Source organism: Ornithorhynchus anatinus, chromosome 2 (genome assembly GCF_004115215.2).
Source record: "Ornithorhynchus anatinus isolate Pmale09 chromosome 2, mOrnAna1.pri.v4, whole genome shotgun sequence".
Classification (NCBI taxonomy): Eukaryota; Metazoa; Chordata; class Mammalia; order Monotremata; family Ornithorhynchidae; genus Ornithorhynchus; species Ornithorhynchus anatinus.
The window spans coordinates 26,114,047-26,141,768 of NC_041729.1; the positions used below are offsets into that span (position 1 = coordinate 26,114,047).

At 51.2% G+C, this 27,722-nt stretch overlaps 1 protein-coding gene across 1 annotated transcript; it reads left to right on the forward strand.

Annotated features, from left to right (window-relative positions):
- Positions 1-27,232, forward strand: STX1B (syntaxin 1B). Its single transcript, XM_029057718.2, has 10 exons — positions 1-292; positions 15,779-15,853; positions 16,524-16,623; positions 16,873-16,947; positions 17,947-18,020; positions 18,686-18,794; positions 19,085-19,158; positions 22,325-22,462; positions 23,643-23,753; positions 24,185-27,232. Exons 1-10 carry the CDS (start codon positions 263-265, stop codon positions 24,263-24,265), a joined length of 867 nt encoding a protein of 288 aa, XP_028913551.1. The 5' UTR covers positions 1-262; the 3' UTR covers positions 24,266-27,232.
- The last annotated feature ends 490 nt before the right edge of the window (positions 27,233-27,722 follow it).

A 27,722-nucleotide genomic window follows, 5' to 3' on the forward strand; every position in this document is an offset into this window, starting at 1 on the left:
TCTGCCGCAGCCGCATCGCCACCGCAGCCCCGGCCCAGCCGAGCCCGGCCCAGGCCCCGGCCCCCGGGGGGGAACCCAGGCGTCCTCGGCTCCCTGCGTCCTCGATCCCCGGGGGGACCCCAGCCCCCTCCCCCCCCCAACCCATCCCACGCAGGAGGCAGAGAGCCGGAGGAGGAGAAGAACAGGAGGAGGAGGAGGAGGAGGAGGAGAAAAGGAGGAGGAGGAGGAGAAGGAGGAGGAGAGGAGCAGAAGCCACCGCAAGATGAAGGACCGGACCCAGGAGCTGAGGAGTGTGAGTGGGGGAGGGATGGGGGAGCCCCCCAAGATTCTTCGGGTGCCCTGGGACACACCGGCAACCGCTGGGACTCGGAGAAGGGGCATTCGACGGCTGGCACTTGGCAGGACCCGGGGCACCCCCAAACGTAGAGGGCACCCCCGGATTTCCCACGGGCACCCCCATATCGGGGAGGTCGGGGGGAGAGACCCGCAAGGGTCGGGAGCCTGGGGGAGGCCAAGTGGGATGTGGGGCGAGCCCCCCCCCCACCCCCAACCTATCGCCCAGTGTATGGCGGGGATGGGATCGGGGGCTGGGGGGAGCAGGGGTTGGGTGTCGAGAGAGATGGAGATGGATCGGAGGCCTGGAACCCGTCGTCTCCAGAGGAGGTACCCCGATATCTAGGGGACACGGGCTGTCCGAGGTACTGGCCGCCCGTGATGTTTTAAATGGAAATCCTATTATTTCGGGGGGATGGGCAGGGCACCGGGGAGGCCGACGGGCACTGGATGAAAGGAGAAGAGCAGTGAGAGGATAGGCGGGTTCATTTTGAGGGTAACCCCAAGATTTTAAAGGGTCTGGGGGACCTTGGGCAGGGCCGGAATACTCCAGGACCTAAGGCAGGGAAACTGGGGGAGAAGCAGCAGGAGGGGGCCAGGATCCCCAACATCTGAGAGCTGGGGGAGGGGAGGCACCGAAGGGACCGAGATATTGGCGAGGGGGATTCAGGAGATGGGTGGTGACTTGGGGGGGATGATATTTTATGGGGATCGGGAAGACGAGAGAGAGAGACAGAGAGAGAATACTGTGTAATGGGAGTTCGGTGAGGGGTTTGGAGGATCGAAAGTCCCCCCAAGTTTTGAATCTAGAAGAGAGAGACACCACGCAATGAACTGGGCCGTGAGGGGTGGGAGATAGGTAGGGAGGAAGCATTTGGGGACCTTGAATTTCCAGGAGGGCACCTTGGTAATTTGCGGGGTTGGGAAGATGAACCCAGGGGGGTGGGGCTGGACGTTGGGACGGGGACAGGGGATGGAAAAAGAAATGGGTTGTTTGGAAGAGGGAAACTCTGAAATTTGAAGGTGAGCCCCAGTATCCTAGGGGCAGGAGGGGAGTGGGACTGAGAGCTTCTGGCTGACATCTGGACAGAGGAATGAGATTTAGAGAAGGGAGGTGGGTTGGGAGAGATCCTCCACATTTTGAAGTGAAGATGGGAGGAGGCCCGGGTTGGACTGGTGTATATTGGAAGGTTCTGGGAGAACAGAGAAGAAAGCTTGGGAGGTGAGGTGGCTAAAAGGACTGGTCAGTCAGTCATATTTACTGGGTGCTTAGCATGTGCAGAGCGCTGCACTAAGGTCTTGGGAGAGTACCCTATAACAATAAACAGACAAGTTCCCTGCCCACAGCGAGCTTACAGTCTAGATTGGGAGACAGATATCAGTATAAATGAATAATAGATGGAAGCGTATCCCCTCTTTCGAGAAGTTTCCCCAATACTTCAGGGGAGCTGGGGGAGGCAGCGGCCCCGGTCGACGATGAGATATGGAGGTGGTCGATTCTGGAGGGGAGCCGTTCTTGAAAGCTGGGGTCCCCGGCTTTTGTTGAGGGAGATGGGAAAGACTGGGAAGTTCGGAGACTCGGTGGGAAAAAGAGGAGAAGATCTGGTGGGGGTCATTTTAAGAGTTGGATATTCCCAGGAGTTCAGGAAAAATGGGAGAGGAACTGGGAGACCTTGACAGAAGTTGGGATAGAAGTGATGGAGTTTGGAGTGAAGCAGTTTGTTGTGAAATGGTGCATTGTGGAGGGAGGTAGTAAAAGATTGGGTGAAGAAAGAATGGAAGAAAGAATTTAGATGAAAGGGTTGGGAGATAGGGTACCTCATGTCTGAAGGACACCAGAAAATGGGCAAATGTTAGCTGGTTGGAGGAATAGGAGAAAGGATATGAGGTAATTCTAGAAGGAATGATATAATAATCTTAATAATAATAATGATAATAATAATGAGAAGAAGCATAGTCTAGTGGAAAGAGCACAGGTCTGGGCGTCAGAGGACGGGCATTCTAATACCATCTCTGTCACATGTCTGCTGTGTAACCTTGAGCAAGTCACTTCACTTCTCTGTGCCTCAATTACCTCATCTGTAAAATGAGGATTAAGAGTGTGAGCCCCATGTGGGCCAGAGACTATGTCCAACTGAATCTACCCCGGTGCTCAGAACAGTGCTTGGTACATGGTAAGCGCTTAACAAATACCACAATTATTATTATTATAATATTAATATTATATAATATTAATAATGGTATTTGTTAAGTGCTTACTAGATACTAAGCACTGATTTGGGGTGAATTCGGTACCATCAGATCAGACACGGTCCCTGACCCACTTGAGGCTTAGAGTCTAAGTGGGGAGGAAAATTTCAGGATTTCAAACATGATCCAACATATGTGTCAATAAGCAGAACTTATTGAACTTCCTAAGAAGTTGTGGGGGAGAGCCAGAAAACAGGAAGGAAAGGGGCTTGAAGGGAGAGGCCGAAGCGTCCAGAGAAAGGTATGGTTTACCTAACACGGGGGAAAGAACTGGGAGATTGAGATAGTTTCAGGAAAGGGAACTGCTGTGGGTCAACAGATCAGTGTCTTCTAGATCTTGAGGAACACCAGGAGAACCGGAGGTGGTAGGATATGGTCAATCAATCAGTGGGATTTATTGAGTGCTTACTGTGTGCAGAGCATTTTCTTTAGCATTTGGGAGAGTACGATACAACAGAATTGGTAGACTCGTTCCCTGCCCACTGTGAGCTTACAGTCTAGAGAAGCAGCATGGCCTAGTGGATAGAGCAAGGGCCTGGGAATCAGAAGGACCTGGGTTCTAATCCCGACTCCATCACTCGTCTGCTGTGTGACCTGGGGCAAGTCACTTCACTCCTCTGTGCCTCGGTTACCTCATCAGTAAAACGGGGATTAAGATCGGGAGCCCCACATGGGGCGGGGACCGGGTCCAACTCAATTTGCCTGTATCCACCCCAGTGCTTACTACAGTGGCTGGCACAGACTAAGTGCTTAGTGCTTCGCCAGTACCATCACTGTTATTATTATTAGAGGGAGATAATGGGTGGGAGATCTCTGGGGTTGGAGACGTCAGGCATGCGAGGTGATTTCCAATTTCAGGTGGTAAACCCCAAAATTGCGGGGGAGCGAAGAGGCCAGTGAGGGGAGAGATAGCAGCCAAGGAGGATTGGGAAAGGGGGCCAGGGGAAGGCTGAAGGTTCTGGTTAGAGAGGAGCCTGATGGAGGCTTCAGGGAAGAGAGCAATGGAGATAACAGTAATTATAATGATGGTATTTGTTAAGCTCTTACAATGCGCCAGGCCCTGTACTAAGCGCTGGGGTGGATAGAGCCAGATCGAGTTGGACAGAGTCCCTGTCCCATGGGGCCTCACAGTCTCAATCCCCATTTTCCAGATGAGGGAACTGAGGCCCAGAGAAGTGACTTGCCCAAGGTCACGCAGCAGACGAGTGGCGTAGCCGGTATTAGAACCCATGACCTTCGGGCTCTCAAACCCGTGCTCCATCCACTGCGCCCTGCTGCTTCTCGTGAAGAAGAGGAGGTTGGCAACAAGAAAGGGGAGTGGGAGGAAATTTTCTGGAAGATCAGCAGGGAAGAGGTGGCATAGGGAAAAAAACTGGGAAGGTGGGGAAAGGGAGAATGCGAGAGAAAAAAAGAGGTTGAAGCTTGGGAGGACGGGGTTGGAGTCTAGGCACCCAGGAATGGCAGCTGAACTAAGAATGAATGGAAGTAGGCGGTCACGGATGGTAGATAAGAACACGGGACCCTCTTTGCTGACTCGCCCCTGCTCGGTTCCCGGTACTGGACAGGAGACGGGGGGCAGGGGACAGACCAGCTGCAAACGAAACCATCTGGTATAAAACCATTAGACTGTAGGCCCTTCCAGGGCAGGGATCTTGCCTACCAACTCTAATGGATCGGGATTCCTCTCCCAAGCGCTTAGTACCATGCTCTGCACGCAGCAAGAGCTCAATCAATACCTCGATGGATTGAATGATTGATTGAAAACTGGATGAAGGTCCACCCTGCTGTAAAGGGAAATAGTGGCTGGGTGGGGGGACCTGGGAGGTGAAGAGAACAGAAGGGATATTTGGAGGGGAAGAAGAGACAGCAGAGGGGAAGGTGAAAGAAAAGAGAAGGCTGCAGAAACAAAATCCCAAGGACAATAAGGAGGGAACAGGAACTGAGTCGGAGGATGCAGGAAGGTGAGGCCGGTAGCCCAAGGTGGGGGGCTCGTCTGAAGGTAAAGGAGTCCCGAGTGGGTGAGGAGACGAGAGAGGGTGGGCAGAGGTTGAGGGGATTGTATGGAAATGGAGCTGGTTATAGGGAACAGAGAAAGAAAAGGAAGGCAGGAAAAGAAGAGAGGAGGGAATGGAAGCGCTCGAGAGGTGGAGAGGAAACTGCAGCAGAGGAAGAGCGGAAGAGAAGAGACCTTCCCCAAGAAAGGAGGAGAATTAGGAGACATTATAGGAAGAAGCGGGGAAAGGCAGTTGGTTGGAGGGGGAGGTAGGGATTTTTGCAGGAGGCTCGGGGAAGGAAAGGGACTGAGCTAAAGAAGGAGGCCGGAGCGCAGGGAAGGCAGAAGCCAGAGATCCGGAGTTGGCAGCAGGGAGGGAGTTTGGAGAGCTCGGAGAGAGAGTTGGGGGCTGGGGGAAGAGGAGACCTGTGGTTAAGGGGGATGAATAAGGTGACAGGGAGCCAATGAGAGAGGAGAGGGAGAGGCGCTCTATATTTTGAGTGCAGTGAGCGGCACTTGGAAAAGATGGAGGGAAATTCTTTTTAACTGGCATCTTTGGGAGAGAGGAAAGAAGCTGGAGATGAAGAAAAAAGTCAGGAGATTATGAAAATTAGAAGACGCAGGGAAGCGGCGTGGTATAGTGGAAAGGGCACGGGCCTGGGAATCAGAAAACTTGAGTTCTAATCCTGGCTCTGCCGATGGTTCCATCCATTGCTTGCTCTGTGACCTTGGACGAGTCACTTACCTTCTCGGTGCCTCAGCTTCCTCAACTGTAAAATGGAGATTCAGTACCTGTTCTCCCTGCAATTTAAGACTGTGAGCCCCATGTGGGATGGGGCGGTGTCTGATCTAATTGACTCCTACCTACCCTAGCACTTAGAACAGTGTTTGACACATAGTGAGCGCTTAACAAGTACCACAAAACATAACCAAAAAAAACGCAAAGGGAGATTGGGAGGTGCAGGGCAAAGAGAAGAGGTCAAAGTGAGTACTTTAGGGGTTGACGCTTAGCTCGAAGAGGGAGAAGAGAGACAAGGAAGCGTGGGGTGGTTACAGGTGGAAAGATGGGCAATGGGGGAGACACTGGGAGGAGGGCTAGAGAGACTGAGGAGAGGCAGAAGTGAAGGAAGAGGCCTTGTTCTTGGAGTTTGGGGAGAGGAGACGACAGAGGGCAAAAGACTGGAATCTACTGGCTGGGTAGAAGAAGGAGGAATAGAGTAGAGCGAGAAAGCCAGAGAATAAGAATGTTTCATTTTATTTTTCGGCCTATTTCCCTTTCTGTTTCGGCCTGTCAGTCTCTCTCTCTGTCGTCGTCTCTTCCTCATTCTCTATTTACCTCCAGCTCCCCTTCTCTGCCTGACTCTGTTTGACTCTGGCTCTCTTTCTCTTGCTGTCTAATCAATCAGTCCATGGTATTTAGTGAGCGCTTACTATGTGCAGAGCACTGGACTAAGCACTTGGGAGAGTACAATACAACAGAATTAGCAGACCCGTCCCCTGCCTATATAACTGTGCCTCAGTTACCTCATCTGTAAAATGAAAATAATGATAATAGTAATGTTGGCATTTGTTAAGCGCTTACTATGTGCAGAGCACTGTTCTAAGCGCCGGGGTAGATACAGGGTGATCAGGTTGTCGCCCGTGGGGCTCACAGTTTTAATCTCCATTTTACAGATGAGGTAACTGAGGCACAGAGAAGTTAAGTGATTTGCCCACAGTCACACAGCAGACAAGTGGCAGAGCAGAGATTCGAACCCATGATCTCTGACTTCCAAGCCCGGGCTCTTTCCCCTGAGCCACAGAGTGTGAGGCCCTAGTGGAAGAGGGACTGTGTCCAACCTGATTGACTTGTATCTACCCCAGTGCTTAGAACAGTTCTTAGCACATACTAATAATAATGTAATAATGTTGGTATTTATTAAGCGCTTACTATGTGCCGAGCACTGTTCTAAGCGCTGGGGTAGACACAGGGGAATCGGGTTGTCCCACGTGGGGCTCACAGTCTTAATCCCCATTTTACAGATGAGGGAACTGAGGCACAGAGAAGTTAAGTGACTTGCCCACAGTCACACAGCCGACAAGTGGCAGAGCTGGGATTCGAACTCATGAGCCCTGACTCCAAAGCCCGTGCTCTTTCCACTGAGCCACGCTGCTTCTCCGGCTTCTAACATATTATTATTCTTATTATTATAAATTTACAGTTTAAGCCAGGGCTTACTGTTTGGCCTGGAATGCCACCTGGGCCACAGAGGAACCAAATGAGCTGGAGTCTTGATGAGGGGCTTTCCCCACAGTGTGCAGAAGTCCCGGTCTTGAGCTTCCCCTGTAATCCAGTGAGTCCGAATGACCAGTCAGAGCACTGAGGACCAGTGGGCCCTGGCCACAGAGAGGCTGAATCTAGAAGAACAACAGGCAGCAGTGCCGAAGCCTGGGGCCAGAAATGGGCCCATAGTGGTTCACTGGCCCGTGTGGCCCAAGGAACTGACCTCCGGCCCCCAGGAGAGACCGAAGAGCTGCCTCCAGCTACTGTTAGTTATTCCTCGGGCTTGATGCCTACATCTCAGCCCAATGCAAGAAATGGAAGCACCGTGGCACGGGGGAAACGGCACAGGGCCGGGAGTCAGGGGACCCGGGTCCTAATCCTAGCTCCACCATTTGCCTGCAGTGCAACTTCAGGGCAAGTCGCCCAACTGCTCTGTGCCTCACTTTCTTCATCTGTAAAATGGAGCTTAAAATACTTGTTCTCCCCCAGCCTTAGACGGTGAGTCCCATGTGGGTCAGGGACCGTGCCTGATCTGCTTATATCTACTGCAGTGCTTGGGAACCTAGTAAAAGCTGAACAAATATCATAATCACTGTTCTTCAGACAAAATGACATGCCTTCCCTTTGCTTACAGCTCTGTAGCCTGAATCTTTTGCTGGCCTTCAAACGTCCAATAGAAATCCATTCCCAACTGGGACCCAGGGATGGACTTGCCATTTTAACTAAACCTCCTATTTGCCCGCTGCCTGACGTTACTTTAGGCTAGGTCCAGTTTCTGTCAGATCCTGGAGGTATATTAATTTCCAGACCTGAAGGTTTTCTGGGTCACAGCCTCATCTTTAAGGAGCCCCTGGTCCCGGCCACGCTGGTGTTGGGGGAGTCATTCCGCTCTTTTTTCTTTTTAATGGTACTTGGAAAGTGCTTATTACGTGTCAGGCACTGTACTAAGCGATGGAGTAGAGACAAGCTAATTCATCAGCCCCTGCCCACATGGGGCTCATGATCTTAATCCCCATTTTACAGATGAGGCAACTGAGGTACAGAGAAGCAGCACAGCTTAGTGGGTAGGGCACGGGCCTGGAAGTCACAAGGTCCCGGGTTCTTATCCCGGCTCTGCCACTTGTCTGCTGTGTGACCTTGGAGAAGTCACTTCACTTCTTTGGGCTTCAGTTATCTCATCTGTAACATGGGGATTAAGAGGATGAGCCCCGTGTAGGACAGGGACTGTGTCCAACCTGATTAATTTAACTTGTATTTACCCCAGTGACTAGAACACTGCTGAGCACATAGTAAGCCCTTAACCAGTACCATAATTATTATTAGTAGAGAAGTGAGGTGACTTGCCCAAGGTCACACAGCAGATGAGTCACCCGGGAGAAGAACCCAGGTCTTCTGACTCCTCATCCCGTGTCCTGTCCACTAGACCACGCTTGGTTCTCCAAAGGGAGATTCAGCCCTGCCTCTTGAGGCAGTAGGTGCTCGGTAAATGCCAGGAACGTGTTGTCGCAGGTCGGGAGTCTCGTTCAGGAGCACTGAGAAAGGATTTGGCAAGTGGCGAGAAGAGAGAGAAAATAATCCAGAAATATCCAGCCGAAAGCCAGCGGCCTGATTTTCAGGCTAAATGTCTCAGAAGAGGCCAGAGAGATGTACAGTATTTGCAGATCGTAAACAGGGGTCATTTACACTCTGCCATCTCTCCCGACTGTAATTTATTGTAATGTCTGTCTCCCCCTCTAGACTCTAAGCTCCTTGTGGGTAGGGGTCATGTCGACCAGCTTGATTGTATGGTACTCCTCTCCCAAGCGTCTAGGACAGTGCTCTACACACAGTCCGCGCTCAATAAACGCGATTGGTTGATTGATCGATTGATTGATAGGTGGCTGCAAGCAAGGATGTCAGTGAGTCCCACAGAAGGGGCCCTCCATTAGGAATAACAACGGTATTTATTAAGAGCTGGCTACGTGTGAAACGCTGAGGCAGAGGCAAGGTAATCAGGTCGAACAGGAGCCCTATCCCACATGGGGCTCACAGTCTTAATCCCCATTTTACAGATGAGGAAACTGAGGCCCGGAGATTTTAAGCAACTAGGCCAAAGAAACACAGCAGGCTAGTGGTGGAACCAGGATCAGGGCCTGGATCTTCTGCCTGCCAGCCCTGTGCTCGTTCAGAAACAGTGTGGTTCAGTGGTGAGTGCACAGGCTTGGGAGTCAGAGGTCGTGGATTCTAATCCCGACTGTGTGACTTTGGACAAGTCACTTCAATCCCCGTGCCTCAGTTACCTCATTTGTAAAATGGGGACTAACACTTGGAGCCTCACGTGGGGCAATCAAATTACCTTGTATCTACCCCAGTGCTTAGAACGATGCTTGGCACATAGTAAGCGCTTAACAAATACCATTATTATTCTTACTATTATTATTATTATTTCTGAGGGGTCACGCTGCACTAGGAGCACATTTGGGCCAGCACCCAAAGAAGCAGCATGATGTAGTAGGTAGGTAGAGCACGGGCCTGGCAGTCAGTATCCCGGCTCTTCCACTTGTCTGCTCTGTAACCTTAGGCAAGTCATTTCCCTTCTCTCTGCTTCAGTTCCTTCATCTGCAAAATGGGGTTTGCGACCGTGAGCCCCATATAGGACAGGGATTGTGTCCAACCTGATTTGCTCGAATCTATCCCAGAGCCCGGCACATAGTAAGCGCCTTAATACAGTGCCCGGCACGTAGTAAGTGTTTAATAAATACCACAATTATTATTTTTATTTTCACTCTGTACAGGCCGTTTATCCAGCTGGACAGTGGTTGTCCAACACGGGGAGGATGCAGGTATCCGAGGGAGGGTGAAAGTGAGTGGGGCGGGGAAATGGGCAGTGGCGAGAGCTAGTCCAACCGTTCCCCAAATGACGATAAAAACATTGAAATCGGATTTTATCCTGGGGAAGAAGAAAGTTCCAGGTTCATAAATAGGCCAGACTGGCAGGGCAGACCCACCCCGAGCGTCCCTGGGGCGACCCCTTGCCAGCCGGACCAGGGAACGGAGTTGATCTCAGCTGGGCCGTGGGCAGCTGGCAGTGGGGACGGTTCGGCTGCAGACCACCTTTAGAGGCCCCCCCCTTCTCCTCTCCCCACTCCCACCCTCCTATGCCACTTGTTTTTGGAGGGGATTTGCTATTTAAATTGCAGCGGGAAAGGGAGAGACCAAATTTCTTAGCTATTTTTGGCTTGACGGCAACCCACATATTCAATCCATTGTCAAATCCTGTCGGGCCCACCTTCACAACATCACTAAAATCTGCCCTTTCCGCTCCATCCATACCGCTACCATATTAATCCAATCGCTCATCCTATCCCACCTGGACTACTGCATCAGCCTTCTTGCTGACCTCCCAACCTCCTGTCTCTCTCCACTCCAGTCCATACTTCACTCTGCTGCCGGATCATTTTTCTACAAAAACGTTCTGGACACGTCACCCCGCTCCTCAAAAAAACCCAGAGGTTGCCCATCCACCTCCCTATCAAACAAAAACTCCTCTCCACTGGCTTTAAAGCAGTCCATCACTTTGCCACTCCCACCTAATTTCGCTTCCGTCCTTCTACAGCCCAGCCCGCACACTTTGCTCCTCTGGTGCTAACCTTCTCATCCATCTTGCCAGTCTCGCCACCGGCCCCTAGCCCACGTCCTGCCTCTGGCCTGGAACGCCCTCCCTCCTCAAATCCGACAGACAACCACTCTCCCCTCCTTCAAAGCCTTATTGAAGGCACATCTCCTCCAGCGGGCCTTCTCAGACTAAGCCCCACTTTTCCTCATCTCCCGCTCCCTTTCACGTCACCCTGACTTGCTCCCCTTGCTCTTCCCCGCTTCCAAGCCCAGAGCACTTATTACACTTCTATCTGTAATTTTATTTATTTGTATTGATGTCTGTCTCCCCTCCTCTAGCTCGTTGTGAGCAGGGAATGTCGCTGTTTACTGTTGCATTGTACTTTCCCAAGTGCTTAGTACAGTCCTCTGCACACAGTAAGCGCTCAGTGAATACAATTGAGTGAATGAATGAATGAATGAATGAATGAATGAGCAGAAAGCCCAGAGAACGAGCCCCCGCAGAACTGTCCGGTGGACTTTCCTCCGCTGTCCAGGAGGAGAGAAGGTTGAGGCTGGGGAGGGGGTTGAATCACTGACTGGGTTATCCTGGGCAGAGTGGGATCGACAGACTCCGATTCCACTGAGGGGAGAACCTGAGGGAGTGGGGCAAGGTTATTAATAATAATAATGGTAATTGTGGTACCTGTTTACGTGTTCACTATGTGCCAGGCACCGTACTAAGCTCTGGGATGGATACAAGCAAATCGGGTTGGACTCAGCCCCCGTCCCACATAGGGCTCACAGTCTTAATCCCCATTTTCCGGATGAGGCAACTGAAGCACAGAGAAGTGAACTGACTTGCCCAAGGTCATACAGCAGATAAGTGGCCGAGCCAGAATTCAAACTCATGACCTTGGGGTTCCCAGACCTGTGCTCCATCCACTAGGCCATGCTGCTTCTCAGGAGGGAGAAGGAGGGAGGAAAGTTAGGCCTTCAAGGCAGAGAAGCAGCATAGCCTAGTGGATAGAACACTGGCCTGGGAGTCAGAAGGACTGGGGTTCTAATCCCGGCTCCGCCACTTGTCCACTACGTGACCTCGGCAAGTCACTTCACTTCTCTGTGTCTCAGTCACCTCATCTGGAAAATGGGGATTAAGACTGTGAGCCCCAACCCTACTATATGTATCTACTCCTGTGCTTACAACAGTACCTGGCAATAATATACACCCAACAAACACCACAATTAATTATTATTATATGAGAGCTCCATGTGGGCAGGGAATGTGTCTGTTAATTGTTTTATTGTTCTCTTCCAAGCACTTAGTACAGTGCTCTGCACAGAGTACGTCTTCAATAAATTCGATTGAATGAATGACACGGACTGTGTCCGGCCTGATTACCTTGGCTCTCTCCCTGTGCTCAGTATTATTATTATTACTGCATTTGTTAAGCACTTATGTGCCAAGCACTGTTCTAAGCACTGGGGTAGCTACAAGCTAATCAGGTTGGACACAGTTCCTGTCTTAATCCCCATTTTACGGATGAGGGAACCGAGGCTCAGGGAAGTGAAGCGACTTGCCCAAGGTCACCCAGCGGACATGTGGCGGAGCTGGGATTAGAACCCAGGTCCTTCTGACTGCCAGGCCTGTGCTTTATCCACTAAGCCACGCTGCTTCTCTCTGTACAGAGCCCGGCTCATAGAAAGGGCTTAACCAATACCATTAATAAAAAAAGCCCCAAAAGCAAAGGACATCCCATCAGCGCAGGGCACGAATCTGGAAAACGGAAGGTCGGAGATTTCTCGGAGTCGAAGGAGGATGAGGTGGAGACTTGCCCAGAAGCAGAGGGAAGGACGGGGTGGCCACCAGAGGGCTGTGCCGAACCAGGGGACTGAAAATTCTGAGCTCTGAAAGTCAGAAAACATCCTTTGCCTGGTAAATGTTGCCATTTCTGGTTGGGTTTTTTTCCTTACATAATTTTCTTCTTTGCTTCTGTTTGTTGTTGTTTTTCCACTCACCTCTCTGTTATTCGTGTACTCTTTCCAGCCCTTTCCTCCCCCACTTCTGGGCAAAGAGCATTCCACTTGTTTGCTGAGTGACCTTGGGGAAGTCACAATTTCTCAATGCCTCAGTTATCTGATCTGTAAATGGGGATTAAGACTGCAAGCCCCAGGTGGGACAGGAACTGTGGCCAACTTGATTATCTTGTATCCACCCTCTACTTAGTACAGTGCTTAGCACATAGTAAGTGCTTAACAAATGCCATTTAAAAAAAGGGAGCGAGTCGGGTTGAGTTGCCGAAGACAGGAAGGGTAGGTAAGCTCTGGGCTGGGGTCCGCAGAGGGGAGAGGTGGGGGAACAGGAATCATAATAAGGGGCTCCAGTGAGGCTCCCATGTCTTGCAGGCAACGGATGGGAAGAGGGAGAAGCAGAAAAAGGAAGAAAAAAAATCATGGTGTTTGTTAAGCGCTTAACTATGTGCCAGACACTGTACTAAGCACTGAAAGGTGTGAGAGGGAGAATCTGCCCTAAGGGAAAGGGAGAAAAGGAGAGGGAGGGACAAGGGAAAAAAAGTACTGTGAGCTATAAGGTGCTAGGGAGATCTGGGGGTGGGGAAAGGGGAAATTCCATTATTATTGTTATTATTATCAATATTAATGACGAGTCAAATGGAAACAGGACAGAGGAATGGGGAGTGAGGCACCTGTATTCTCTGCACATAGCAGGCATCAGTAAATGCCACTGATCTATTGATTGATTGGGCATTGTGGGCAAGGAACATTTCTATCGACTCTGCTGTATTGTACTCTCCCAAGCGCTTAGTACAGCGGTCTGAACACAAAAACGTGCAACAAATAACACTGATGATGATGATGGTGAGAGAGAGAGAATGCTGGAGAGGTCAGAGAACTGTGAGCTAGAGATTGACTAAGGTGAGAAACGTTATGTGTTATGGTGAGGGTATGCCATAGGGTCCGACAGGGTCCGGCAGTGTGTCCTAGTCTGGTTGGGTGTGGGGAGGCAAGGGGGGGGATGTAGGGGGGTGTGGGGGGTGGGGAGAGAGGGAGAGAGAGACTGTGACATATAGAGACAACATTCCTCTACATATAGGCCAGACAGGAGGGGAATCTCTTTTGCTGAGGACCTAAGAGGGGAAGTGAAAATTGAAGCCATAGAAGAAGAGGAACTGTCTAGCTGTCTGGAACTCGGTCCAGGGAGGGGACCAGGGTATGCAGATATTAGTCCTAGACTGTGCTATTTGTTAAGCACTTACTATGTGCCAAGCACTGTACTAAGCCCTTGGGTAGGTAGGTACAAGATCGTCAGGTCAGATACGGGCTCTGTCCACTCTGGGCACACAGACTAATGGGGAGGGAGAACAGGTATCTTATCCCCATTTACAGATGAGGAAACTGATGATGGAAAAGTTAAATGACTTGCCCAAGGTCAAAACTTCTCTGTGCCTCAGTTACCTCATCTGTAAAATGGAGATTAACTGTGAGCCCCATAGGGGACAACCTGATTACCCTGTATCCACCCCAGCACTTAGAAGAGTGCTCTGCACATAGTAAGCGCTTAACAAATACCGACATTATTATTATTAGAACTCAGATCCTCTGACTTCCAGGCCCAGGCTCTTTCCACTAGGCTACTTACAAACTCTAGACCGTAAGTTTCATGTGGGTGACCGTCATGGCTAACAACTTAGTTGGATTGTACTCCTCTCCCCAGATGCTCAGGGCAGCGCTCCGCCCACATTACGTGCTCAGTAAATACTGTTGATTGATCCTAAAAAGCCCTTCCTGGTCCAGCCGAGTCTGATTCCAAGGGTGTCTCTGAGAGCTATGACCTTGCAAAGAAGAGACGGGGATATGAGGGAGCCGGGCCAAGAGACAGAGAGAGAGAGAAACGTCTGAGCCAAAACTATGTAGGACGCCTGCCAGAGCTCAGTGAAGAAAGACCACCAAGAGTGGGGCCTTTTGAGCACTCTCCCCACCCCCAACAAGGTCACGCGTGTTTCAGGGGTCTGTCAGGGAGAGCAGGATGCCTGGTTTGGGGGAGGGGGCTGAGGCCTGCTGGAGATCAATCAATCGATCAATCAACCAATGATATTTATTTCAGTCAATCAATCGGCCTTATTTATTGAGTTCTTGCTGTGTACAGAACACTGTACTAAGCCCTTGGGAGAGTACCATATAACAGAGTGGGTAGACACGTTTGCTGCCCACAAGGAGGTGATTCCCTCTTAACCCCAGAATCAGTTAGGTTTGCTGATGTACTCAGCCGCTACTGCTCCAGCCCAGATCCGGATCAATCAGTCAGTCAACCAAGGGTATTTATTGAGCACTTCCTGGTTGCAGAGCACTGGACTAAATGCTTGGGTGAGTACGACAGAGTCGGTAGACACGAACCCCGCTCTCACAGAGCACCTAGGTGGGGGAGATGGTCATTAAAATAAATTGCAGGTAAGAGAAACAACTAAATATCAAGATGTGAACGTAAGTGAGGTGGAGGCGGGTGTGGTGGAGACTCGGGTGCATGGGTGATGCGTAGCAAGGGAGAATAGAATGGGAGAGATGAGAGATTAGTCAGGGAAGACTTCCTGGAGGAGATGTGATTTTAGTAGGGCTTTGAAGATGGAGAGGGTAGTGGTGTGTTGGATGTGAGCTGGGGGAGAGTTGGGACGTGTTTTGGAGGAAGAGTGTAGAACAATGTAGAGAAGCAGCATGGCGAGACGGAAGGTCGTGGGTCCTAATCCCAGCTCCGCCACTTGTCTGCTGTGTGATCTTGGGCAAGTCACTTCACTTTTCCGGGCCTCAGTTGCCTCATCTGCAAAACGGGGATTGAGACTGTGAGTCCCACATGGGACAGGGACTGTGCCCAGTTCGATTTGCTTGCACCTACCCCAGCGCTTAGTACAGTGCCTGGCGTGTTGTCTCGTCTTATGCTGTTGAGTCGTTTCCAACCCACAGCGACTCCGTAAGCACCTTTCCCAGATCGCCCCACCTCCATCTGCAGTCGTTCTGGCAGCATGTCCGTAGAGTTTTCTCGGTAAAAATCCGGAAGTGGTTTACCGTTGCCTTTCTCTGTGCAGTCAACTTTAAGTCTCTGCCTTTGACTCTCTCCCGTGCCGCTGCTGCCCAGTACAGGTGAGTTTTGACTTGTTGCCCTCACTAGCCGCTGCCCAAGCTAGGAATGGAATGGGTATCTGGCACATAGTAAGCGCTTAGCTAACATGATCGTTCTTCTTCTTATTATTATTACCAGAGGGATCTCCATCTCCAGAGGTTCCCGAATCAATGGAGAGGAGCAGGGTCTCAAAGGTAATGGGAATCATCCCCTGACCTGACTCTATTCTTCCCAGGCAAAAGACAGCGATGATGAAGAGGAGGTGGTCCATGTGGATCGAGACCACTTCATGGATGAGTTCTTTGAGCAGGTAGTTATGCGAATCCCTCCCGCTCTTCTCCCTGAACTCAGGAGACCTGCACCTCCAGCACAAACTACCTTCACTTTTCTCTCTTTGCATCTCCTCTCTGGGTCTGCTTCCCACCATGCCTCTCGAAGACGACCTCAATCCCCCACCCTCCTCTCCTCCCGGACTTGAGTTTTCCACTCTCTCTTTCCATCCTGAGTTTTCCTTCCACCTACCAGACCACCCCCATGCCAACCCAACATTTCCCCCTTTTATCTCTAGAACAAGAGGTCCTCGGGGGCTCTGGCTCTGCCCTTCCCTCTCTCTCTCTGTGGGAGGGAAGTGGCTTAGTGGAAAGAGCCACTAAGTGGCTTGGGAGTCAGAGGTCGCGAGTTCTAATCCGGCTCTGCCGCTTGTCAGCTGGGTGATTTCGGGCAAGTCACTTCACTTCTCTGGGCCTCAGTTACCTCATCTGTAAAATGGGGCTTAAGGCTGTTAGCCCCACGTGGGACAACCTGATTACCTTCTATCTACCCCGGTGCTTAGAACAGTGCTTGGCACATCGTAAGCGCTTAACAAATACCGTCATTATTATCCGATCCGATTCTGGCGGGATCCGTCCCCCGTCCCACCCTGCCCCCAGCCCCGTGAGGGGAGAAGCCCTCAGATGGGTGCGAATGCCTCTTCCCCTCAGGTGGAGGAGATCCGTGGGTGCATAGAGAAGTTGTCAGAGGATGTGGAGCAGGTGAAGAAGCAGCACAGTGCTATCCTGGCCGCCCCCAACCCCGATGAGAGTGAGTCTGGGGTCCGGTCACCTGGCTCTGTGGGAGAGAAAATGGAAAAATGGACCACGAAGGGAGGGCTCAGCAAATCCCATCGATGATGGGGACGGTTGGAGGGGGCTGGTGGTGCCCAGCGCTCAGAACAGTGCTTGGCACATAGTAAGCGCTTAACAAATGCCATCATTATTATTATGACTGAAGGTACGGTGGGGGGAGGCTGGAGGTAGTATCCGTCCACTCAACGACTCTCTCTTTGCTCAGAGACCAAACAAGAACTCGAGGATCTAACCGCTGACATCAAGAAAACGGCAAACAAGGTCAGGTCCAAATTGAAAGGTGAGGACGTTAGAAACGGCCAGGAGGATTCACCTTCCCCTCCCGCAGCCTCCTTTCCTTAGTGCCCCTGTGGAGCAGCCAGACAACAAGAGAAGAAAACACACACCTTTAACATGGAATTCACGGGGAGTGAGGAGCCCTGAGGGAAGGGACAATTTTTTTTTCTTTTCTGATGGATGGAAATGCTCATTCAGTCCGGATCCCGGGGATGGCAAAAGGGGTGTGAGTGAGTGAGTGAGTGTGTGTGTGTATGTGTGCACAATTCTTCAGCAGAGAAAGGTTAGCCTTTGGTAAACGAAGGTTACAAAGGTCACCGCTTTATCAATCAACTGATGAAATTTTAATAAGTGCTTTATGTCTACCTTGGCGAAATTGTTCTTTCCTTAGCAGCGTGGAGGGAAGTCACCCCAGAGGGTTATTCGAGAAGGGGCACCCCCTTGCCAGGGGTCCTTTTCCCTACCCTGACCAGGGGCTGATGGAAAGGTGTGAAGGATTTAATTTTTTATGCCTCCTCTGAGCACCTGGAGAGTATCTCTTCCTCTGAAGAGAGTTCCTTCCCCTTTTTTTGGAGCTGAGATTGTGTGAGTGAGAGGGATTAACCTCTTCTCCCTCAAGAGAAAGGGAAGAGGAAGCCCATGAGGTAAAATGAGGCTTTTTTCCGTTAGAGAATTGGAGGCGGGGCAGTTAAGAAAGAAGCCTGCTGACCCCAGAAGACGAATAGCTGTGAAATAGGGGAAATGCCCCTTCATCAGAGAAAGTAGTCGCTCGATTTGGGGGTGGATGGTTGAGCAAGGATGGGGTTTGACTCTAATTCTTTCCCTTTTTTTTCTTCTTAATGGTGTTTGTTAAGCACCTACTACGGGCCAGGTACTGTACTAAGCGCTCCTTCATCTCTGTGAGAAATCTGCCAGGGAAGGCTTGCCTGGGGTTGGGGCTAGGAGCAGAGAGTTTCAGGGAATTCACCCCCTCACTCGCCCTCCCTTGTTCTCTCCCCTTCAGCGATTGAGCAGAGTATTGAACAGGAGGAGGGACTGAACCGCTCTTCCGCTGACCTGCGCATCCGCAAAACCCAGGTAGAGAGGGGCCGACTCCTTCCCTTGACATGTGTCCTTCCCTCTGTCCCCTCTATCCTTTCCACCCTCCCCTCCATGACCTCCCGATGAAACAGCAGCTCCGCTACCTGGAAACCTTCCATAGGGCTGCCCTGGAGGGCAGCTAGGCTTCCTGGGCTGGAGGTTTGAACCCCAGCTCTGCCTCTGCCCCTCTCCAGCCTGAGACCCACGAGCAGAAGTCCCAGAGTCCTTTCGGTGGCCCCTTAGGCCTAGGACCCAATGAAGGTGGAGGAGACATCCAGATTTCCCACTGAAAACGGGCAGCCGGGGCTCTCCACCCAGACCTGAGGGTCAAGGGGCCCTTAAGCAAGGGGGTGGGAACAGAAATGATGTTACTCCAATTGACTTCTCCCAACTCTCATCCTTCTCCTTACTCTTGGTGTCTTTCTGTTGGCCTCTTGTTTCGTCTGTCCTCTTTGCCTCTCCTTTCTTGTTCCTCTGCCCTTTTCTTCTCTCACGATCTGGTTCTCCCTCTGTTTTTGTGTCTGGCACTCTCACGCTCGGCTCACTTTGGCTGGCTCTCCTGTTCTTTCCCTCGTTCCCTCTCTCTTTCTCTGTCTCTGTGTCTGTCTCTCTGTCTCTGTCTCTCTCTCTCTCTCTGTCTCTGTCTCTCTCTCTTTCCCCAGCACTCCACCCTGTCCCGGAAGTTTGTGGAAGTGATGACTGAATACAACGCGACTCAATCCAAATATCGAGACCGATGCAAGGACCGGATCCAGCGACAGCTGGAGATCAGTGAGTTCCTTCCTGCTGGCCTGGGCCCCATTTCCTGTTGGCTTTGACCCCGTGGAAAACCGTAGGAGCAAAACGCCTGGATCCTGGAAAGGAAACAGGAGATGGAGGCGAAAGCTGGAGGTTGAGGGGCCAGGATGCCTGGGGATTTTCCTCTTTCGGGATTTGCCCCGTAAATCCTCCTAGAACCCCTTCCTCAGAGTCAGTTGCCACTTCCCTTAGCGGGTCCCCTTGGGGTTGGCTGGTTCTGATGACTCCCCCAGCCTCGGGTCACGCTCCTCTTTTCTCGGCAGCTGGAAGGACAACAACCAACGAGGAGCTGGAGGACATGCTAGAGAGTGGGAAGCTGGCCATCTTCACAGACGATGTGAGCCAGGGCAAGGGGCATGAGGCCCGGGCTCTGGGAAGAAGGGAGGAGGGAGGAGGGAGAAAGAAAGGGACGGAGAGGACAAAGGAGAGGGGCAAGGTTGGAGGTAAAGTTTGAGAGTGAAGGGGAGGAGTCTGGGTCTTGGATGGGAGGTTCGTGTCCCTATCTTCCCTGGGCTCTCCCCGCCCCCTCTACCCCTCCTCCCTAGCTTTGGCGGCCTTTCAAGAACCAGGTTTATCTCCCTGGCTCAGGCACCCTCCCACATTGGCAGCGTCAGGCTGAGTGAGAAAATTCCTAGGAATAGCTTAGAGCTCCATCCTCCACACAGGAACGCCCGTCCCAGGAGAGCCTACCTTGCTCGGGTGTGGAGGATGGATGGATGGATCACTTGGAGACCAGTACTGGCCTCTTCTAACACCGGCCACTGGACCAAATGGTCTTTCTCCTTTTCTCTGCCTTCCAGCCTCCCCACCTCCCTCCTTTCTTCTCTTCCTCTTTCTCTCCCTTTCCTCCCTCCTTTCTTCTCTTCCTCTTTCTCTCCCTTTCCTCCCTCCTTTCTTCTCTTCCCCGTCCTTCCCTTTCTCGCTTCCTCTCCCCCTTTCTCCCTCCTTCCTTGTCTTCCTCCCTCCCCCCTCCTCCTCGCTCTCTCTCTCTTTCTGACTCTGTCTCCCTTTCTCTTCTCTCTGTCTCTCTCTTATTGAACTCCACCTGATGCTAAACACTGTCCAGAAGAGACTTTGCCCCATGATTTTCTGGAGGAAGGGAGACTAGGTCAGAAGAGTTAAGGACATGAAGGCAGAGCAAGGTGTTTGCAAAATGGTGGCTAACTGAGAGGACAGAGGTAGAAAGGTTTATTTACCTCATCTAACGTCTTTCTTAACGCTTTCTGTGAGGGAAACCTAGAGGCTACCGGGAGCAGTAATAATAATAATAATAATATTATTGTGTCAACCACTGTTTTAAGCACAAGGGTTATGGGTTTGGACATAGCCCATGTCCGTGTGGAGCTCACAGTCTAGGTAGGAGGATTTAATCCCCATTTTACAGATGAAGAAACTGAGACACAGAGAAGTTAAGTCACTTGCCTAAGATCACACAGCAGACAAGGGGCAGAGTTCAATCAATCAATCTATCGTATTTTTTGAGCGCTTGCTACGTGCAGAGCACTGTACTAAGCTCTTGGGAGAGTACAATACCCCAGAATTACCAGACATGTTCCCTGCCCACATCGAGCTTACACTCTAGAGGAGGAGACAAAGCTTAATACGAATAAGTAATTTATGATATATAATTTAAAGATTCATTCAATCATTTATTGAGTGCTTACTATGTGCAGAGCACTGTACTAAGCATTTGGTATGTACAATTCGGCACCAGGTAGAGACAATCCCTGCCCAATAACTGATCTGTTCCTTGGGAAGCAGCATGACTCAGTGGAAAGAGCCCGGGCTTGGGAGTCAGAGGTCATGGGTTTGAATCCCGGCTCTGTCACTTGGCAGCTGTGTGACCTTGGGCAAGTCACTTAACTTCTCTGCGCCTCAGTTCCCTCATCTGTAAAATGGGGATTAAGACTGTGAGCCTCACGTGGGACAACCTGATTACCCTGTATCCACCCCAGCGCTTAGAACAGTGCTCTGCACATAGTAAGCGCTTAACAAATACCAACATTATTAAGTGCTGCGGGGTTAGGGGTGGGGTGAATATCAAACGTCCAAAGGTCACAGATGCAAGTGCACAGGCGATGCAGAAGGGAGAGTGAGCCGGGGAACAGTGGACTTAATCAGAGGACCTAGACATTAGAACCCAGGTCCTCTGGCTCCCAGGCCTGTGCTCTTCCACTAGACCACGCTGCTTCTCAGCCACCAGTAGCAATGACAATTATTCAGCATCTTGAACGGTCAAATGAAGCAAAAAGCACATGTCCTGCCTTCGGAAAGCTTTCAGTCCAATAAAGGAATCAGTCAGTGTTATTTATCGAGGGCTTACCGTGCGCAAAGCCCTGAACTAAGCGCTTGAGAAGGTACAGTTCGACACAGCTGGGAGTTGCGATCCCTGCCCACAGGAGCTTACAGTCTACAGGAGGAGACAGACGTGGAAATAGATTAAGGCTATGGAAAATAGCAGAGTAGAGGGAGGGAAGCAGGCATACCAAATATTTTCAAAGAGTGGCAGCAACAGGGAGAAAAAGGATCAGATAGGGACTAGAAAAATAAGGCAGGATGAAATATCAGAACAGATCAGGACAATCAATTCATCAGTGGCATTTATCAAGCTCTTACTATGTGCAGAGCACTGAGCTATGCTCTTAGGAGAGTACAATACAGCAGAGTTAATGGACATGTTCCCTGCCCATAACAAGGTTACATTCCAGAGGACGAGTGTACAGTTAAATCAAATGTACGATCGAATACCCGTGCATACCTAAGTGCTAAGGATGGGAAGGGTTACGTAAGCTGTAAGGGTGGCCTTTGGGTCGGGATGGCTTGGGGAGTTGTGAACTTATTGGGGAAAGCTTCCTGAAGGAGGCACAATTTTAGAGGGGCTCTGAAGATGGGGAAGGCAGCGGACGGGTGGATCTGGTAGGGAGAGGACGTGCCAATCAATCAATAAGTCAATGGTATTCATTGAGTGCTTACTGTGTGCAGAGCACTGTACTCAGCACTTGGGAGAATGCAATTCAACAGAGTTGGTAGACACATTCCCCGTTCACAAGGACCTTACAGTCTACGGTGGGAGACGGGCATTAAAATATAGTATGGCTAGGGGAAATAATAGAGTATAAGAATATAAGGAAAGTCCCGAGCCATCAATCAGTGGTATTTATTCAGCACTTACTGCGGGCAGAGCTCTTTACTCAGCGCTTGGGAGAGTACAGTATAACAGAGTCGGTAGACAACTTCCCTGCCCTCAAGGAACTTGTAATCTTGAAGGAACTGCGTGAGCAATGGGCTGGAGGCAGATGGATGGAGAGTGGTCTCCATTTCGGTGAGCTGGGGAGGAGCGGGTGAAGAGAGGTGATTTGTGAAAGGGAAAGGGCCGGCGGAGAGCCTTGGTTGGGTCCAGTGGCATGGAGTTTTGATTTAATGCAGAGGGTGATGGGCGGCCTTTGGAGGGGTAGGGAAGGGGCATCAGAAGCTGGGTTCCAGATGTCTCTCTCTTTCCTTAGATCAAGATGGATTCTCAGATGACCAAGCAGGCATTGAATGAAATTGAGACCCGGCACAATGAGATCATCAAACTGGAGACCAGTATCAGGGAGCTACATGACATGTTTGTGGATATGGCAATGCTGGTGGAGAGCCAGGTAACCCTCCCTTCCCGTCTCCTGATCTGTTCGGGGTTAATCCCTCCACATCCTGGGTGCGCTCGAAGGAACTGCCTCTCATTCATTCGTTCATTTGGTTGTATTTGTTGAGCATCTGCTGTGGGCAGAGCACTGTACTACTCTCCCCACTGATTTTTTTTTAAAATTTTATAGTATTTGTTAAGTGCTTACTGTGTGCCAGGCCCCTCTACTAAGCGCTGAAGTAGATACGAGCTAATCAGGTTGGACACAGTCCCTGTCCCACATGGGGCTCACAGTCTTAATCCCCATTATTATAGGTGAGATCATGGAGGCACAGAGAATCAATCAATGTATGGTATTTATTGAGCGCTTACTATGTGCAGAGCACTGTAATAATAGTAATTGTGGTATTTGTTAAGCGCTTACTATGTGCCAGGTACTGTACTAAGTGCTGGGGTTGGACACAGTCCCTGTCCCACATGGGGCTCACAGTCTTAATCCCCATTTTACAGATGAGGAACTGGAGACCCAGAGAAGTGAAGTGACTTGCCCCAGGTCACACAGCAGATAGATAAGTGACAGAACCGGGATTAGAAATCAGGTCCTTCTGACTCCTAGGCCCATCCTCTTTCCACTAGGCCACACTGTTTCCGTATAAAGCGGTTGGGAGAGCACAGTACAACAGAGAAAAGACTTGCCCAAGGTCACCCGGCAGACAAGTGGTGGAGCCGGGATTAGAACCCGGGTCCTACTGACCCCGGGCCAGCCCTCTCTCCATTAGGCCACACTGCTTCTGTACTAAACACGTGGGAGAGCACAATACAACAGAGGACTTGAGACTGGCCCAAGGTCACCCAGCAGACGAGTGACGGAGTTGGGATTAGAACCCAGGTTCTCCGACTCCTAGGCCCGTGCTCTTTCCACTGGGCCACACTGCTTCTGTACTAAACACTTGGGAGAGTAGAGTGCAACAGAGAAGTTAAGAGACTGGCCCAAGCTCACACAGCAGACAAGTGATAGAGTGGGGATTAGAACCCAGGTTCTCTGACTCCTAGGCCTGTGCTCCTTCCACCGGACCACACTGCTTCTCTGATCTGGGGGGCTCCCAAACTGAATCACAGGTTTACCCCCGTGTCCCCCGCCTCCCCCGACCTCCTTTCCCCAGAGAGGGCTTAGCTGCCCCGGTCTTTCTCCCCAGGGGGAGATGATCGACCGCATTGAGTACAATGTGGAGCACTCTGTGGATTACGTGGAGCGGGCTGTGTCCGACACCAAGAAAGCCGTGAAATACCAGAGCAAAGCCCGGAGGGTGAGTGGAGGGCAGAAAATCAGGGGCCGGTGAGGGAGGGAAAACCCAGGTACTGGATTTTGGGAACGATGGGGGGACTGGGGTTGGAGGGGGAAGAAAAGCAGGGGCCGGTGAGGGAGGGGAACGAAAGGCCGGGACGGGCAGGACGCTTTGAGATGAGGGTTGAAATAGGGGCGGAAAAGTTTAGCGACAGATCTAACATCTTCCTTATCTCTGTCTCTCCCTTCCTCTACCTCCTTTTCTCCGTGTCTCTCTGGGCCGTTCTCCAATTTCCCTTCCTCTCCCACCTTTTGGTCCTTTTTCACCTTGCTCCTCGACCCCTCAACCGCTCTGCCTCCATTCCGCTCCATCTGGCTCCCGTCTCTTGCTTCCTCTCCTTCCACCCTCCTGCCCCGGTTCCCTCGGTTCCCCTGCTCCTTCCCGGTCTGCAGAAGAAAATCATGATCATCATCTGTTGCGTGGTGCTGGGGGTGGTGCTTGCGTCGTCCATCGGGGGGACGCTGGGCTTGTAGGGCTCCCTCCCGTCCCTGCCCCCCACCTTCTTCCCCCTCCACCTCTCCGAGACCCCCCCTTACCCCCCCCCCCCCCGGGAGCAATACCCCGAAACCTGTGCTCGGCACCCCCACTCCCCCTCCACGGTCCCCGCTCCAGCTTCCCCCGGCCCGGGCTTCCGGGTCGGAGTCGAGAGGCCTCGTCTCCCCTCCCCGACTCTGCTCCGATCTGGTCTCCTAATACCTCCCGTGTCCCCCCCAACTGAACCCCGACCCCTCATCTTCCCTCCTCCGCCTTCCCGTCAGACCCAGGAGCCCCTTCCTTCCTCCGGTCTCTTCCTGTGGGATCCAACCTCTCCTCCGATCCTTGTGGATCCAGCCCAGGAGACCCCGTCTCCCTCTGACATCGCACCCCTGCAGCCTAGTCTTCCCCCGGCCCCGGGGTGGGATATTGAATTTAGGGGTCTCCATGGTGGTCCCACCCCACCCCTCCTCTCCTCTCCCTGGCCCTCCCTTCTCAGGATGGTTCCTTCTGCCTCTAGAGCCCCGCAGGCGTGACCGTGCACCTCCATTCCTCCCCCGTCCTTCCCCACGCATACATACGAACATCCGTACGTACATATGTTCATACATACCTACCACAGACACATATGCACATGATGGGTAGAGAGCACAGATGGGGCCCAGAGACATCCCCAGAGTGCTCTCCCCACAGTGTGAACACAACGTGCATGCGGGTATGTAGGTGTTTGATTCTTCCCACAAGTCTGTCCTGTGTGGTATGTGGCCATAGCTGTGTTCCCCAGATGTGGTATGTACCCCGCGTCTGAGCGTGTGAGAGAGAGTGTGTATGTGTGTGTGTAAATATCTATCGTCCATCCACTGCTTCTCCATAATGTCTTTGTATTTAATAGAATCGAGGAAGGTCGTGTGAATAGGTGCAGTTCCGTATACCCACTCGCACACTCTCGTATCGGTGGGGGAATGGACATGCGCAACTTGCATATCCACACCCACCCACCGGTATGTATTTACATAAGCTGTAGATATCATGGCTTGGTGTGTATACACACCTTTCTCCGCGATGTATATTTCACAGATGGGTGTATGAGTAGCTGCGTATTTACTCATACGGATGTAAATAATTTGACCCGGCATGTACATATAAATAGTACTCACTCATTTCTCCCCACAGAGTATAGATAATATGGCCTGAGAGGTATGTACGTGTGTGTACACACACACGCACACACACACACACTTTCTTGCTGTTTATCGATGTATTGTGTAGATAACGCATTTGTGTCCATTATGTTTTCAGTATTTATCCTTAGTATGTGGACAGGCCGCAAATATTTCTCTATCGAAAGTACCTATGCGTGTGTGTGTGTGTGTGTGTGTGTGTGTGTAAATTCCCACACCAAATTTTCTCTAGCATGCATCTGGAGCGTTGCTCTATTTTTCTCCACACACTGTGTATATAACATCTGTTTGTGTGGGTACATATATATTTGTATAATATATGACAGAAATACATTTATAATATATATTTGCGTGTCAGTATATGTGTTATATCTACATGGTGTGTATATAATCTGTTGTGTATTACATACACACTGTATTCTTGACCACAAGTTGTGTCGCTCATTAAGGTTTATGTGCGTATAGATATCGATTGATTGTGGATCGTTCTCTGGAGCCTGTACACACATGTGCATGTGGGTGTGCTCACATATACACACGGACACGCAAATATTTTTAAAACCCTGTGTGGTTGTGCCAGGGTCGAAACCCACACCCGGATCTTTGTCTACACAGTGAATGTATTCCTTTTGTGTGCACTGGAACAGAGACCCAGACCCAAGAATGCTGGCACGGTGGGGGTCTGTGGAGCTAGCCCCCCCCACCCCCCACCCCCCACACACCATAAACTCGGATATTTCTCTACCCGGGTCGGGGGACGGTGGACGGAGCCACCTCGGCCCCTCCTTCCAGGCAGAGGAGAGTTAGCAGGGGAACAGGTGCCATGATCTAGAGGAGCCTGGTGAATGTCCCCTCCCACCCCCTGCTCCTGGCCTCCTGAGGGCAGAGAGAGCCCTGACCATCTGCCTCCCATCCACCCCACTGGGAGAGTGTGTGCGCGCGTGTGCACGCATGCGTGGGTACGTGTAGGCATCCCCACCCCCGCCCCCTTCGGCCTCGGTCTCAGCCTCAGGATCCAGAGGGAGCATCTCACAGAGGGAATTGAGAAACAGAGGGCCGAGATTCTCCACAACCTCCAGCTCTGCTGCCCCATTTCTTGTGCCCTTTGCCATCCGATCCCCTTTTCGGCCCCTGATTTCTCTCTTAGCCGGTGGGTAGATGCTCATTTGCACAGCTGAACTAAATAGCCCGGACATGGCATAGGGGCCCCCACAGATATTTATCTTCATGGCGCACGTATTTATTTATTTATTTATTTGCTGATCTGGTTATTTATTTGGTATTTGTTCATTCACGCATTCGTTTGGTTGTTCATACGGTCCGTCAATCGTATTTATAAAGCGCTTTACTGTGTGCAGAGCACTGTACTATTCCTTTCTGCCCGTACGCCCGCCCTCCTTCTCGAGGCCTCTAAGGCCTCTGGTCTGCTGTTATATTTTTCTGTAGAGTGACCATCATCGTCTTCATCCCCTCCTTCCTACAGCTGTCCGATAGGGATGCCCAGATGAACAGGCTTAGCTCCGCCCACACGATCAGTCGATCGATCGATCTCTCGATCACTGGTATTTATCGGGCGCTTTCCGTGTGCGGAGCCCCGTACGAGGTGCTCTGGGAGAGTGAGGTGCGATAGGATTGGTAGATACAATCCCTGACCTTGAGGAGCTTACAGTCCGACGGAGGAGTTTACGGTCTCCTTCCCGCCTTCTTGCTCCGGGGTCGGGGCCGGGGAGTTGGATTGACATGGTGGGGGTCGAGACAGGAATAAAAGTTGAAGGGTGAACACCACTTAAGAGCAGCAGACTGTCACTACTGAATCTTGTCCCTTCAGCTCTCACCCCGGGGCCTTGCGGGGAGAGGTTGTAGGTAATCGATCGATCGACCGGTAGTATTTATCGAGTGCTTACTGTATGCAGCCCCCTAGATCAGTCGATGGTATTTACTGAGCGCTTCCTGTGTGCTGAGCACTGTACTAAGCACTTGGGAGAGTACAAGAGAGTTCGTAGACATATTCCCCACCCACAGTGAGCTTCTCAGGGTGGACACACCTGGGGAACCTTACCGCCCTTAGCATCACTGAGAGAGGATGTGTACTAGTTCTTGGTTTTGCACGTGCACAGATACACTGCCCACGCTTGGGGTGGACCTTGAGGTCGGGCTCCCAAGGATTATCGCCTTAGTGTGAATGCCTCTGCGTTCGTCTGTGTGTCTGTGTGTATGTACGTACACACCGTGGAGGGTTTGATTCTTAGGACCCGTGGACCGAATTGGATTTCTT

Bases quoted from the DNA above. Each gene is read 5' to 3' on its own strand.
- STX1B (XM_029057718.2), top strand. From the start codon at position 263: ATGAAGGACCGGACCCAGGAGCTGAGGAGT. The intron at 19,159-22,324 runs GTGAGCCAGGGC...CTCTTTCCTTAG, and splicing joins TGGCCATCTTCACAGACGAT to ATCAAGATGGATTCTCAGAT. The intron at 23,754-24,184 runs GTGAGTGGAGGG...CCCGGTCTGCAG, and splicing joins ACCAGAGCAAAGCCCGGAGG to AAGAAAATCATGATCATCAT.